The 15484-nt window shown below is 40.0% G+C and overlaps 4 protein-coding genes across 4 annotated transcripts; 3 read left to right on the top strand and 1 right to left on the bottom strand.

The window, feature by feature from the left end:
* Positions 1–22: 22 nt before the first annotated feature.
* On the bottom strand, positions 23–3990 carry LOC143896164 (sodium-dependent nutrient amino acid transporter 1-like). Its single transcript, XM_077403787.1, has 9 exons — positions 3357–3990; positions 3151–3273; positions 2822–3074; positions 2203–2425; positions 1666–2040; positions 1182–1548; positions 501–777; positions 259–353; positions 23–160 (listed from the first exon to the last, which is right to left on the bottom strand). Exons 1-9 carry the CDS (start codon positions 3387–3389, stop codon positions 23–25), a joined length of 1884 nt encoding a protein of 627 aa, XP_077259913.1. The 5' UTR covers positions 3390–3990.
* Positions 2373–8451, top strand: LOC143896178 (uncharacterized). The gene is made up of 4 exons (XM_077403817.1): positions 2373–2410; positions 2813–2897; positions 6385–6596; positions 6736–8451. Exons 3-4 carry the CDS (start codon positions 6532–6534, stop codon positions 7139–7141), a joined length of 471 nt encoding a protein of 156 aa, XP_077259943.1. The 5' UTR covers positions 2373–2410; positions 2813–2897; positions 6385–6531; the 3' UTR covers positions 7142–8451.
* Positions 8452–8687: 236 nt separating this feature from the next.
* Positions 8688–10389, top strand: Ift46 (intraflagellar transport 46). The gene is made up of 3 exons (XM_077403814.1): positions 8688–9116; positions 9280–9471; positions 9655–10389. The coding sequence occupies exons 1-3, from the start codon at positions 8893–8895 to the stop codon at positions 10235–10237; spliced, it is 999 nt and encodes a 332-aa protein (XP_077259940.1). The 5' UTR covers positions 8688–8892; the 3' UTR covers positions 10238–10389.
* Positions 10390–11007: 618 nt separating this feature from the next.
* Clc-b (chloride channel protein 7) lies at positions 11008–15190 on the top strand. Its single transcript, XM_077403785.1, has 12 exons — positions 11008–11184; positions 11334–11453; positions 11624–11822; positions 11909–12162; positions 12239–12416; positions 12577–13101; positions 13182–13351; positions 13438–13617; positions 13699–13908; positions 13982–14227; positions 14301–14381; positions 14455–15190. The coding sequence occupies exons 1-12, from the start codon at positions 11008–11010 to the stop codon at positions 14554–14556; spliced, it is 2442 nt and encodes an 813-aa protein (XP_077259911.1). The 3' UTR covers positions 14557–15190.
* Positions 15191–15484: the final 294 nt, after the last annotated feature.

The following is a 15484-nucleotide window of genomic DNA, read 5'->3' as shown; positions in this document are numbered from 1 at the left end:
ACAGGGAAGCAATAAATAAAATCTATTTGAAAAATATCTTCATCAGACCGCCTTGAGCACTGAACTTCTTCTCCGTCACAAACGCTTCCCATTCTCTGTGTATTTTCGGGTTCTTAGGTCCCCATTTACCTTCCTCAGGCCGAAACGCCGCTTTGATGGACTGTAATGCGTTTCGGAATTTCAACGATTAATATATCTGCGGCTTCAATTTTAATTTTAAGAATTTGATTAATTACTAATACATCTTGAGATACCTACTTCGGTAAAAGTCGACATTTTATTCGTAATTATTCTCTGGCCGGCCCACCACACAATGGGAGATACTCCTAGAATCAGCACGAACCATCCTATTGCTAAAAGTGGAAAAACAAAAATATCGCTCTACAATGATGATCTTTAAGCGACTTGTAATTTGCGATAAAATTTGTGATTTGCGTACTATGTAATAGAAATGCAATATTTAAAAAATCTGATTATAAAATCGAAAAAATTTCACTGACCGTAGGCATAATCGGGAAACGGTGCACCGTCGTACGTGACTGGTTCATAAGTGGCGCACGTGTAAATCAGTATGACGATCATGAGCAAAGGCGTGATTACGAGCCAACAAGATCGCCAGTAGAAACCTAGTCTCCTGCCCAGCATGAATTCCATATCATTGAGAAAATTCGAAAGGCCATACACCCAGAAGATGGTTATCATCTCAAGAACACCGACGATTATCGCCACAAAAGTACCGCCGTAATAATCGATCAACGTTGTGAACCATTGACCACCCTATAATCGACATTTATTATTGTACACGAAACACACGAAATCGACGTTCTATCGAAAGTATTTTTGTCTTTCAAGATTTAAAAAATTTTTAATTATTTGAAAAAATGTAAAAATTTTATTTACATTACGAAAAGTAATGAACGACGACTTACTAGAATAATAATTTTGTCTTATATACTCTTTTTTTTAATCTCTAAACTCTAATCTTCATTTACCTGACATTTAATATTCTGAATTAATTCAGTGCATGGTAGTTTCGCGTAGAACTTTGCGTGCATTTCTATATCGCTCAAATACGTGCACGATTAGTTATCGGATATCGGTTAGACGCGTAACACTTATGACTAATGTTTCTGCCAACTGTTTGCATTTTAGAGCAAGCTTGGGTGACCCGTTTAACGCACCGGGGTAATATAGGCGAGACTGACGATGAAACCGCAGCTGGTGACGCAGAGCACTAACAACCACTGCTTCATATTGGGCAGATGATCGCGGACGACGTTAAGTACCGCGCCGCACAACGCGACGGCGCTTCCAATACCAAGAACGAACATCATTACGAAGAACAGAACGGAGAACAGCTGCGGTACGAAAGTGAAGCGCGACAGCGCATCCGGATAAGAGATGAAGGCCAAACCGGTGCCGCCGCGGACCACCTTCGAGATGTCTTTTGTTTTCATCTCGTAAGCCAAATTGCCTAGAATACCAAAGATCGTGCAACCGGCCATCAGGCTGGTGAATGTGTCCAGCGTGGTCACTATCATCACATCCCTGAGGAGATAAGCAGAATAAAATAGGAAACATTTATTTTTTATCTTGGAATAAATCTTTTAAAAACTAGAATTATGAGGAGCTTGCAACAGCAGCAAGTCTTTCTTCATACGTTACCTATCTACCCTATGTTCGAAATTGTTATAGGACGAATAGTTGATAATCGGTCCTGCGCAGACTGATAACGAGAAGAAGCATTGTGTGATAGCGGCGTACCAGACGGTGGGCTTCCATAGGGCGTTCCAATTCGGTGTTACAAAGAAGAGGATGCCGTCGACGGCACCGTCAAGAGTAACGGCTCTGATCAGCAGAGCCGTCATCATGACGTAAGGAAATATAGCGAGGAAGTAAGCGGCTTTGCCCGTGCTCTTCACGCCGCGGAAGAGCACCCCGAAGACACAGGCCCAACTGAGGAACAGGCCTATCGACAACTTCCAGGACGGCGCGCCGATACCGTACTCGATGGACTCGTATTCCTGTAATACTATCTTCCTAAAAATCATGTAAAAAAAAAAATGGTATTAGTTATTCCTAAAAAAGCTGTTCAATAGAAAACATTTGATATATGTATTAAATACATTTAATATTAATAACGACTTTCAAATATTACTAAAGCTCTAAAAAAAAACTATTAATGCTGTTTCAGTCTCGAACCTGAAATATAGTTCCGCGGAACTTCGAACGGTGACGTTACGGTCCTCGGAGATGCTTCCATTCGTCGAGCTATCTATACAAAAGTCCTGCCATTCCGGACGACATATCGACCATGGTAATTCAAATTGGAAACTTGACACCAAGTAGTACAGGGTCAATGCCATTAAAGCGCAGTAATACGAAACGACGCAGAACGCGACGAAGGCCTGTGAGTATCCCAATCCTGAAAGGGGATCTCGAGGAGTGACACAGATAATCTCGATAGCACGGGATCAAGAGAAGCAATATTAGGAAAATAAGCTCTACTTCATATTCATAAGAAAGTTTATTATAAAATTAATACTTGAATAAGTTACTTGATAAGTAATACTAAATATTTGATAAGTTTTTGAGAGATTTTTTGTTTAACATTTTTATGAAGCGTTTACCATCGAGCAAATCTTAAGTAATTTTTCAAAAGATTCAGAAGAGTATTTTCCAAGTATTCACAGTTTAAATTCATCGAAATCATTATCTTTATTTTTATAGATCTTCGCAAAATAAATCATTCGCGTTCAAAAGTTAAATTAATTCTGTTGTAAAAAAGTAGACCATTTCTATCTTTTTCAAGTCATCTCACCCTTCATGGCCGACGTCATGTACCACGTTTTCGCGCAGGATCTGCTGGTAAACTGTCCCAAGAGGCCCTCCAGAAGGTAAAACGGTTTCCCAACCAGGATTAGGACTATGATGTAGGGTATCAGGAAGGCGCCACCGCCGTTCTCGTACGCGGTGAACGGAAACCTCCACACGTTCCCCAGTCCAACGGAAGTGGCTATACAGGCCATTAGGAATTCTAGTCTACCTCCCCATTCTGTCCCCTTAGTGACCGCCTGACGATCAAAAATTAATTTTTTGTAATTGACGGCGTTATTTCAATTAAAACGCGACGAATTTTGTAATACGCACTGAACTTTCAAGATGTTCCTGCCGTTTATCGAGATGCGTCACTGTCGCGTAATCGGGTGGAACATTTTCGTGAGAATCGAAACCGTCCAGCTGAAAGGCCTGATTAGTATATCCATCTTGTTTCTGAAAAAAAGGCGATTCGCGAATGAATTTAACAGGAAATTGCGTTGCCCAGACTTCGTTTTATATGTAATTTTAGGTCTTACATAAACGCCTTCTGTTTTTTCCATTTTAGCCATTATGTTGCACAGAAACTAAGGATCGGTCTTGAAAATTTTTATCTTCGACAACGAAACGTTAATTGCCGCGCGCGAAAAACTGCCCCGGACGTTTTCACCGATGAATATCGAAGTCAGGATCCCGTGGCAGTCACTCTTGCAAGGGAGCAATCTTTATCCTATCTTCACTCACGGATACTTTGCGATAAGATACTGAATCAAAGTAGCACTCCCGTGATATTCCGAACGAGATCAAGATCTTTTTTTTGCACTTACGTTCACAGTTTGCAGTATTTCCAGAAGATTTTGTAGCAAATTAGGTATTCGGTATTCTATTGATGCAATAAGTGTTAACACTTCACGCGTGGCGATTATTTGCGAATTCTTATCTGGCACACAGATTTCTCTTTCAGAATATTGCCCATTTATAAAGGAAACGCAACGGAGTCTGCGAAGATGCAATTAATGACTGAAATTTTCCTTGCCCCGCGACAAAGATAACGACTCATCCGGAAGCGCTCGGGATAATTTCATGTGCCGAAGACACTGTTACGTCTGCGAATCCGACGGAAAACAAAGATACCGGTGCGCTCCTTGCATCCGCACTGCTCGAGGACGCAGCTCCGAGATCTGTGCCGCTCGTTAGACATCGATTGGTCAAGAAATCCGCATAAAGTCGGATAAAGCTGTCCTTCGATTAGATACCAGTTCTCCGTGCCGCACACACGCTATTTCACGTGTATCACGTGTTGCGTCTTTCATCTCTTCCTCCTGAAAAGTGCGGTAAACCAGCATTTTTTAAGTTCTTAGATATATCTTCTAGAATCTCTCGTAGCATATACTCGGTAATACGTAGATATCAATAGGATCTTTCCGTGCTCGAAAGTGATTCCTGTTAATCGAACTGCAATTCGCCGAAAGTGTTGTTTAGTTAAATTCTCCTACTTCTGGAACTCGTGAATGAAAGTCCTGATATCTTTAAAGATATATAACGATAAACTCATATTTATAGTATAATATATGCATACATATGTATGTGTTTTACGATTATATTATTTAATTTTTACTCTATTTAATTTTGATATGCGTTTCTAAAGTGATCTTACTTTCTAAGATAATTAGATAAGAAATGAAAAATTAAAAAATGTGAAACTAAAGTTGGATTTCGAAGCTAATCTGAAGATTTTTCGAGTATGGAAAATTTTACGCGTATTTTAATTTTTGTTGAATTTCTTATCTAATTGTCTTCAAAAGAAACGCTTGACATAAATATATACTTGATACTTGACATAGATACTTTAAGGCATTGTTGAAAGTAATATAATTTATACATTTTTCTCAGAATATATAATGAATTATCTCTATCAGTACGTTTATTAAAACTAACAAGTGAAGATAATCTCAAACCTATAATTAGTCATCTGAGAGAATGCGTGAAATAGAAATTTAAGCCAGTATAATTTCAGAACTAGTTTATTGTCATTGTTTGATTTGGTTTATTTCTTAATTAGTTTCCCGAAAAATACCGAGGTGGGCTTTTGATTGCCATTGTAAAAATTAATTACGCAATTGAATTATCTTGGTCAATCGCATTGTAGAATGGATAAACATTTACACAGTGTGTATACGTGTAAATACTTTAAGGAGGAAAGGGGGGAATATATGGATTGCTTTATCTAAACAGAAACGAGACTAGGTCAAGATCGTAAAGACATAAAGACTATATATACAATCGTATGATTACATTTACGAATTTCTGATAAAAGGAAAAGAATAAAACGAGACACGTGTCCATCACTGGGAAATCGTGCATCGGTTGATTAATGTCACCGTACAGATCGAGATCGCTTAAAATTAGCCAACGGTCATTCTCTTGAATATTCAGTGTTTTCTTCATCGTGTAACGTACCGCCTTCATGTTGAAAATCGTCCAGGAAAATGTCGTTGCAATCTTTTTCACGTAAACGAAGCAGCTGTGACGCGCGTAGTGGTTTATAAAATTTGCGAAACTCACAATGAGCTCATCCACAAGGTGCGTTTTTCATTAGACACATATTATCCGCCACGAATAAATTGGATAAGTAAATTGACACGTTGATTAACGAGACGAAGCTCGAAGGAATTTGTCGAAGTCATGCTTCGTATCTCTTTAATGACTTTTTGCTAAACGGCACTTATGATAAGTCATAGTAAACAGTTATATTGATATTTATATGTATTAATTTATCGGAAAAAATGATGAAAATAATCCATCTCTGTAGTGATTATCGATTGCATATCTGTATTAAATTGTACATGGAATGCATTTTTTTGTACCATCGTACATTTTTCAGGCTGCACCTTTATGTAAATGTAATAATAACAGTATTTCATTTACAAGGTATAAATAGATAAAAGGAGAGAACTAATTCCAATTGGAACAATCAGAAACATAAACGCATACGACTGTCTTTGCCATAATTATTTAAAGATTTCGCTTCAATATTCCATATAATACGCGTATAGTGTATCTAGTGAAGATGAAACTATAGATATTTATAAGGACACGATTCATTATCCGCATACGTATGAAAATGACTATCGATTCGATGTCGCGACGCCTTTGTCAGATTTTTAATTAATAGATCGAGCGATTTTTTTTCCTGACGAGAATGACACGACGGAAAATCGTATATATTTTCGGAGAGCATTACTTAAATCGATTCGAGGACGATCAGTGAATTGAGTGAATGAAAGTCGATTATGGACAATTTGAGCGGCATGTATTATCTGGTCCAGTTGATTATCCGGCTGATTATCCAAATTTTGATATTTTTGAGAGTACGTTCATCTAACCCGCTTACAATAAAAAAAAAAACTGACAATAATATTCCTATTGCATTATTATGTCGACATTATTGTATGCTTGTTACCTTGACCGACAACGACTAGGTCGTTTCGACGAATTATGCGAATTTCTATCTCTCGTTGTATGCAATGCGTGCTCGATTTACACTCGTAATTCTATGTGTTGCAGGATTTTGTCTTCCGCGAGTATACGTGGTTTGCCCCTGCGGAGGAGAATTTAGATAATGCGGGCTCGAAAATACGAGCCGTCGCGTCACAGCATCCCGTCGCCGACCTTTTCGTGTTCCTGGCCATTTGCGGGCTCCTCTTCGCGTTCATGATACTATCCGCGAATTCTCCCAAGAGCGGAGTGTCGAGCTACGATACGAGCAACATCGAGACGTAAGTTTTCATCGCCCGATTATCACTTGAGAAAGGAAGGATGAATTTAATTTAATTGAAATTATTTTACTTGATAATCGATTAATCAAAAGTTAGAGATTTAACCGAGATCTCTTTCCGGTGCTTCGGCGACTAATAGGATTTCTATGGCTCTTGAAGAGGATCCGTCGTCTTTCTGGTACTCAAAAACCGTGGGATTAACGAGCTGCTTCAACGCTTGCGGCGACTCGATTGGTTCATCGCACGATGTCGTTTCCAAGATGCAGAATATCTCGCGTCCGGCTATTTCAAATACCAGGGTGTCGCCACGTAAAGATCTCTCTCACGGAAGAAACAGATCAATTAACGTCAAGTCCTCTGTAACACTGTCCTTGAAAAGAGACGACTGCGATTATCCCTACACAATTCGTTTTTTAGTCGAGACGAGCAAATTGTGCTCTTTGCTCTTGACATTTTTTAAAGTTCCTAAATTTTCTGCCTTAACACAAATTATATTTTCAACATTATGTCGCGCGATATCGCGAGATACGCGATGTGTGAGATAACGCAAGTGTTTGATACACTTGATTCGATAGGATCCTATTTCACCGAAGTTAATCCTTTTCCTCTCTCTTTGCTTTAGAATCTAGAATCTCAAGTTACAAAGCACGTTCTAGCTGCATTAAGCATTCTCAGAAGACGCAGGTGGGTCGTCTGGTTTCTCAAATGACACCCCGGGAATGGTTGATAAGGCGCACCAGAAGCGGTCACGTCTATGGAAAATATCCGATTTAGATGAAGTAATCGACGTCGAAGGGATTTATTCGTAACAACTTGAGAGAATTCGTCGCTTAATTCAAGATGAAAGCATCTTCTTCGTCTGAAAATGATTGCGATGGCTTCCTCGAGCATTTCTCGGCAATTTTTGATTATCATAACTATTTTCGACGATTATACAACCGTTTTCCTTGTTGTTATTTGTATCGGTCTTTTACCAGGCAATTCTCCCGAGACTGGTTTTTATACTGGTTACATATTTTTATCAATGTTTATACGCGTTGCGCCGGCGATATTACCGGATATAATCCCTGTAAATGGGATTACACATGTTTATAATCGACTTATAACGTGCATTAATAAACGTTTTATGACAGCTTGTGACTTCTTACCGATTGGTTCGGCATTTTTAACGGCGATCACCCCATTTGGCATATATACGTTATCGGTATATAGATAACGAGACGTACGAGCTGCACCAGCGATTTATTGCACTTGTCTGTATTACCTGCCATAAAAACGAAAGACGTCTCTATCTCTTCTGGCAGTGTCTTTCGCGTTTGGATCATGTGGATTACGTATATAAAGATTAAGTTCGATAAAACGATCGAAGCCATTTAAGAACTCGCATTTACGATAAAGAACACGCGGTAGAAAAATTCCATCAAATCTTATAATTTTTTAATAATTGGCATTATAAAAATATATAGAATGGAAATAGACGAATACAAAGGTCAAAAATATTTAAATCGCTCGAGGTGTAATATTGCTGTAAAATGTGAATAGAAAATGAAAAGATGAAAAATACGTAGTCAGATTTCATGCTGCAACTTTTGTAAATATATTTACGAAGAATATGAATACATTATTGCAAGATATATAAGCAACAAATTGTCGCGGTTGAATCCGATTAATATGTGATTACTAGGTACAATCCGATTCATTTTAAACTCTGCCACGAGGCTGGGGATTCCTATTGATAAGAAAAACATGTCGTCCGGAAAGGAATTATTCGTTAGAGAGTTATTTTGTAGGAAAGTCGTTGCATAAATGTATAACTATAGTTATAAGACACGTTACAGACGACTGAAAAATTAGGATACGCTTTTCGAATTTTTACGTTTGTATTATTAATTTAATATTAACGATGTACAAACTAAATTATATATTACTAATAACTATAGCGGAATATTAAATTACATTATTATTTGATACATATTTTGACATATTAATCCTTATTGTCAAATAACTCGTCATATGCTTATTCTTTGAACATCTGATCCCAATCGATGAAACTATGGCAACGTTAAGGAAACAAACCGCTGTCATTGCCCAACGCGAGGGTGACCGATCGAATCGGGGAGTATTCCTTTTTCCTTCCTGTCACATTTAACGGTCATAAATCTACTAGCTATAAATCTAGATCGCGACAAAAGATCCATTGGACAATTCGCTCCCTGGTTTATTCACGCTCGTCGTCATACAGACTCTAAGAGCAATCGTCGAAAGACGCGCCGATGGACCCTCCTCGGCGCCAACCATGGATATCAAGGACAGCAGCGACGAGGAGGACGAGAGAACGCGCGACATCCCGACGTTCGGTAAATTTGACGAGGCGATCGTGGTACGTAACGCCGAGGAGATCAAGAGTCCGGTGAGCCGCAGGCCCGCGAGTTCCAGGAGGACCAGGAGGAGCGTGACGAGTGACAGCACGAACACGTTGGCGTCCAACTCGCCGCGTGGCAACAAGCACGAATTCAGGAGGTAATCACGTACGGCTTATTACCGATACGCTAATTGACAATAATGCGCATCCAGTGACGTCGGCTTCGTAGAATTTTCCCGTAACACATTTCTTCGTCGCGCGATTGTTGTATTTATAGATGCGAGATGTACACAGATCGAATAACGTGTTTTAATCCGGCAGATACTCGAACAGCGATGTCGGCTTTGAGACATCAATGGGGATCGGCAGCGATCCTTCGGACAGCGAGGAGAGCGACGACGACGATATACAGGGTAGCAGCGTCGCGAAGTCGATTGACCTGTACGATCCTAAGGAATTCGAGAACCTGGAGGCCTCGACGGAGATCAAGGAACTGTTCCAAAACATAATAAGGCAAGCATTTGGTGTTCGTCCTGTTAAAACTTACAGATTTATTTAATAGAAAAAATTAAATTAAATAGAAAAAAAAAGTATTAATAAAATTAATTAGATATAATAAAAAATTATCGAATTTTCAAAGATTTGATTTATCATTCTCGCAACCAAACGATTGATCTCGATCGTCAATCTATCCAGGTACGCGCCACAGAGAATCGAGCTCAACTACAAGCTGATGCCGTTCGTTCCTGATTACATACCAGCGGTCGGCGACATAGACGCCTTCATAAAGGTGCCGAGGCCTGACGGAGTCGAAGACAAGGTCGGTTTGACCGTGCTGGATGAGCCCTGCACCGATCAGTCGGATCCGGCGGTGCTGCACCTGCAGCTGCGCAATCATTCCAGGAGCGCCGGCGCCGCTTCGAGACAGGCGGTCGTCAAGAGGATAGAAGACGCCGAGAAGAACGGCAAGTCGATCGATAAATGGATCGACGATATGAATCAGCTGCACAGAAGTAAACATTTGCCAGGCGTGCAGCTAAACCGCGCGATGCCGGATATAGATGGATTGATGCAGCAGTGGCCGCCGCAGGTGGAGGACAAGCTCAACGAATTGCAGCTGGATTTATCGGAGCTTGACTGCGACCTGCCGCAACTGGTCGACGTGGTCTGCAACCTTCTGGACATTCCTACGCGAGAGAACGCCCGACTGGAGGCCCTCCACACGCTGTTCACGCTGTATCTGGAAATCAGAAATGTCGAGAGCCGGAACTTTAGTTAGCATTAGTAAATCAGACTGTACATAAGTAGTTAAGAGACAGCTTGAGTGCTCTCTAAGAGTCACGTTTAGTATATTTATGTTTATAACTCGATATGAATTCATATTGGCATCTATATAAATTATACAGACTTGATGCAAGATTTGATTGTAAACAGTCGCAATCGTGTCTCAATATTTCAAACATCTCGTCTGATATATGCTCGGTACACGTTTCCTTGTGTCCTCTCGATTCTTCTCGCCCAACCGAGACCACAAGTTGCAGTCAAATAATATACGAATGCATGGATAGCTCGCTGACGTGTGGCATTTCTGGAGTATCCGATCCTCGCTTATCGCGTTTCTCAGTTTCCCCGAGACGCACGCGGCCTCGAATGACCTCGACCCTTGGAATCGCCAAGCATCGTCAGCGTATTCTTCCTTTCCTCTCTTTCTCCCTCAGTCCAGCCTGAAATCGGGCAACGACACGCGTGCGTCATGCTCGCCCGTTTTATCGGTCGGTCGGTCGGTTGCCGTCATCGTCGCCGCCACCGCTGTGCTTCCGCAATTGCGTAGCAATGAGTCACCGCGCATATACCCACCGCCAATTCAGTCGTGCACCATATATTATTAATATTATTCTCCTCGTGTGTGCTTGTACATACGTGTCACATGCCTCTCGTACACCTGCATACGTCAGCGTTATGGCATGGCGTGATCCGCAGCGACCACAGCGTGAATGAGAGAAGAGATGTGGCCAAGAGCCGATTCCTAAATTTTATCGCTCACAAACAATGAATCCGTCGACGCAAACCAGTGCCGAGAACAATAGAGGAGACAATGACAGCATCGATGTTTACAACTGCGACGAGGGCGACGGAGAAAGGCTGATCAAGCCTAGAACAATTTTAGAACCAAGAAACAATTTTGCATCATACTCCAACGAGAATATCGATTCCGTGCGATTTCCGGTACGTGGCATTTTCTGGTTATCTTTCATTAATCTTTCTGTGACAGTTTCTCTTGGGCTTGTCAGATGAGTATTTTAAAATGATTCTAGCAAGTGTGTCGTTTCTAAAAGTAGATAATCTATAGAGTACTTTTTATTGTGTCGACATAGCACATCGCCAACGTTAACACAGCGTGCAGCGACATAGAGGCTATCTCAGGTCACTCCAGAAGGCTGTATATCAGGGATATAACTCCAGGGGCGACTAATTTCATATCAACCAATTACGAGGTAATTGTTTAATAATTAATCTTTAATCGTTGCACCCATTGCAAGCTTGCAACCATCTTACGACCTCGTTTATATAAATACATCTGTTTATATTTTGACACTTGTTATATTATATATGCACCGTCTTATCTTCTCTTGGCAAGATAAATTAATGGCATCTTTTTTTCCAGAGTCTGGATTATGACCCGTGCGAAAATTACCTTCTACAAGACGAAGAGAGAAAGAGAGGATACAAGTTTATCGTTAGGAAGAACTTCGCCAGATGGTTTATCTTTCTCCTGATTGGAATTTGCACCGCTCTCATAGCGTGCTTCGTAGATATATTAATAGAGGAATTATGTAGCTTAAAATATGGCTGGCTTAAGAAATGTATGTTTCCTACTATATTCGATTCGCGCAAACATGTATGGTGCCTTACAGTATATAAAATAATATGCATACTTTTGTATCGATAGATGTGGACCAATGTGTGATAGAAGGCTGTCTATGGTTACCATGCGCGATGTGGATAATGCTGAATATAGTACCAGTTTTAATAGGTGCTATCTTAGTGTCCTATATTGAGCCCGTTGCCGCAGGGAGTGGTATTCCGCAAGTAAAGTGTTACTTGAACGGAGTCAAAATACCGCGAGTAGTGCGCATTAAAACTCTGGCTGTGAAAACTATCGGTGTTATATGTACCGTAGTCGGCGGCTTAGCGGGAGGCAAGGTAAGCTGTTCGTCGTCGTTTTCTCCAATTGTCAGGATTATTCGGCATCTCGTGTTTGTTTGTTTTTTTTTTCTAGGAAGGTCCTATGATCCATTCCGGTGCCGTCGTAGCCGCGGGAATTTCTCAGGGTAAAAGTACCACTTTTAAGAAAGATTTGAAAATATTCGAATATTTTAGGGAAGATCACGAGAAACGAGATTTCGTATCCGGGGGCGCCGCGTGTGGTGTGTCGGCTGCTTTCGGAGCACCCATCGGTAAATACTATTAAATATTAATAGATATACCTATATATAGTGTCTCATTACTCCTCCTATTATTATCTTTTAACGATATATTTTTCATCAATTTGGAGTCGATTTTTCTTTCCTATAAATTATTATACATGCGAAGTTAAAATAAACTTGGACTTTTTAGGTGGAGTTTTATTTAGTATAGAAGAGGGTACTAGTTTTTTCAATCAAAGCCTCACATGGAGAACATTCTTTGCCAGCATGATCACTACGTTCACTTTGAACGTGATATTGAGCGCGTACCACGGACACCTCGGAGATCTTTCGTATCCCGGCTTGCTGAATCTAGGAAAATTCGACTCGATTCCGTATCAAATCTACGAGATACCTCTGTTCATGATGATGGGCACGTTCGGCGGATTACTCGGCGCTCTTTGGAACCACGTCAATTACAAGATCACCTGCTTTCGTTTGCGATTCGTGACGCAAAAGTGGCAGAAAGTGATCGAGGCTCTCCTGGTGGCGATATTAAGCGCGACGATGGGATCCCTGATGATATACTTTGTCAATGACTGCAAACCATTGGGCAATGATCCCACTAAGTTCCCGGTTCAAATGTATTGCGAGGAAGGGCAGTACAACGCGGTCGCCTCTCTGTGGTTCCAAACCCCGGAAAGCAGCGTACGATCCTTGTTTCATGATCCTAAAGGTACGACACCCAACAGACAATCATAATAATAATAATAATAATCGAAAAACAAACGCAATATATAAATTATGTATTTGCAGGAGCTCACGATGATCTGACGCTAGCCATTTTCGTCGTATTGTATTTCTTTCTCGCTGCCGCGACTTTCGGCCTATCAATGTCGAGTGGCCTTTTCATTCCCTCTCTATTGATCGGATCCGCATGGGGTAGATTAATTGGATCGGGTCTCGCGAAACTGTGTCCAACTTGCGTAAGAGACGCGACTTTAAAGTTAACGCACAACGTGCAGAGTAAAATATCAATTGCTATGTCACACATACAAATTTCGTATTGCAGGAAGTATTAGATCCTGGCAAATACGCTTTATTAGGTGCTGCCGCGCAATTAGGAGGAGTAGTTAGAATGACGATAAGTTTAACCGCGATCTTAATAGAAGCAACTCAGGGAATATACTTTGGTTTGCCCGTCATAATAGTCCTTATAATGGCTAAGTGGGTTGGCGATTTCTTTAATGAGGTAAGTATCCTGCATGCCACATTTATAAATATCATACATAATACGTACGCGTTTCCTAATAATAAAATATCTATCTGTCAGGGAATTTACGAGATCCACATACAAATGGCAGGGATTCCATTACTTCCGTGGGAGTCGCCTCCGCTCTCAAATAATATTTACGCAACTGAGATAATGAGTCATCCTGTCGTGACATTGAAGACTGTCGAAAATGTCGGGCACATTGCCGAGCTACTGAAATGCGTTACATTTAATGGATTTCCAGTAGTTGACCCACCAAGTAGCGATGAGGTAACAAGCATGCGCGAGCATTGATCGTCTCAAATTATTTCGTACATTTACATTAACCGTATTGCTTTTTCAGGCCGAGATAAATTCGTACGGCCGACTACGAGGTCTAATATTGCGTTCCCAATTAATAGTACTTTTAAAAAACAAAGTGTTCAACGAGTACGCGGAATTTTGGGAGAAATCTTTAAGCATAAAAATGTTCAGAAACGAGTACCCTAGGTATCCGACCATCGAGCAAGTCGCCATCACCGACGAAGAGAAAACTTACACGATTGACCTGAGACACTTTATAAATCCTTCTCCCTATACGATACAACACGTTAGTAGTCTACCTTAAAATCTTTTTTATACGTAGAAGCATTTTAGACTTATATAATATTTTTTTCTTATAGTCTGCCACACTGCCAAGAGCATTCAGGCTCTTTAGAGCACTGGGATTACGTCACGTGCCAGTAGTAAACGATACCAATGAAGTAAGAATCCGATATAAATTTTACAATCTATCACGAGAACTGCATACTTAATTTATACGTGTATTCCGTCTAGGTAATTGGTATTATCACTCGAAAAGATGTCGCCAGATTCAGGATATGGAAGCATCGTGGGAGAATGGGATTGGACGAACTTTTAATCAGTAACAAGATTTAATTTTTTTATATAGAACTCCACTTTCCTCGAATTTTACGCGTTTAAAATTTATAGTCTATCGTAACAATGTATTTTTTACACGATAGACACGTATGTATACACACATATATCGCTGATGAGGCTCGAAAATAATTTGACAGATTATGGCTAGCTTTCCAGCGAGCGACACAAGTCGACACAAGTGTCGTTTTAATCATTGCCAAAAAATATAGAAGGACGTTTGTGTCGACTCGAATAGAAATGCATAATTGCATTGAGAAAAGTACGTCAAGATCTTTCTATACGTGTTTGCGTACATATGTGTGTGTACATATTAGGCAACTCGAGAGGTCATATTTTAGCTCATATTTTAACAATAAAGTTTTAATTATTTACAAATAATTCCCACCCAAGCCACGACCAAAGCTTAAAGAAAAGATACACCGGTAGAATGACTAACAGTAACAGAAAATAGTATTCGTACGACGATAGGTACATGTCGAACAGCTTTGGCTGATATTTTATCCGTCGAGATTGATTCTCCCCGATGAGATATTTACACTTGATATAAGCTACAAATTTTTACATACGTATCCTGAAACAAAAAACGAAATATTCTGTTGTACAATGAAAAATACATTATTTATTTTTACAATCTTATCTAGTTTCCGTTGAACCCTATGTCAATTATAGTGTTGACCTTTCAGAAACTATAAGGAATGGATTCGAAAACGCATATATCGATTAAAAGTAACGTTTCTTGCTTCCGAGAGGAGATATTAATAATATTTTAATTCAATTCAATGTTTGCAACACACGACTGCAACACATTCTTGAATTTCTGTTAATTTTCTACAACTCAAAAGCTATATTCGTATAAATTTCTCGTTTCGAACAAATTTATTCTTTGAAGTATCGACTCTTTGTCGACTCGATTTATAAATCACCC

Source organism: Temnothorax americanus, unplaced genomic scaffold (assembly GCF_048541705.1).
Source record: "Temnothorax americanus isolate GAGA-0224 unplaced genomic scaffold, ASM4854170v1 Scaffold18, whole genome shotgun sequence".
NCBI lineage: Eukaryota > Metazoa > Arthropoda > Insecta > Hymenoptera > Formicidae > Temnothorax > Temnothorax americanus.
The sequence above is the reverse complement of the archived record's forward strand: the minus strand, read 5'-3'. Positions and strand labels throughout refer to the sequence as shown.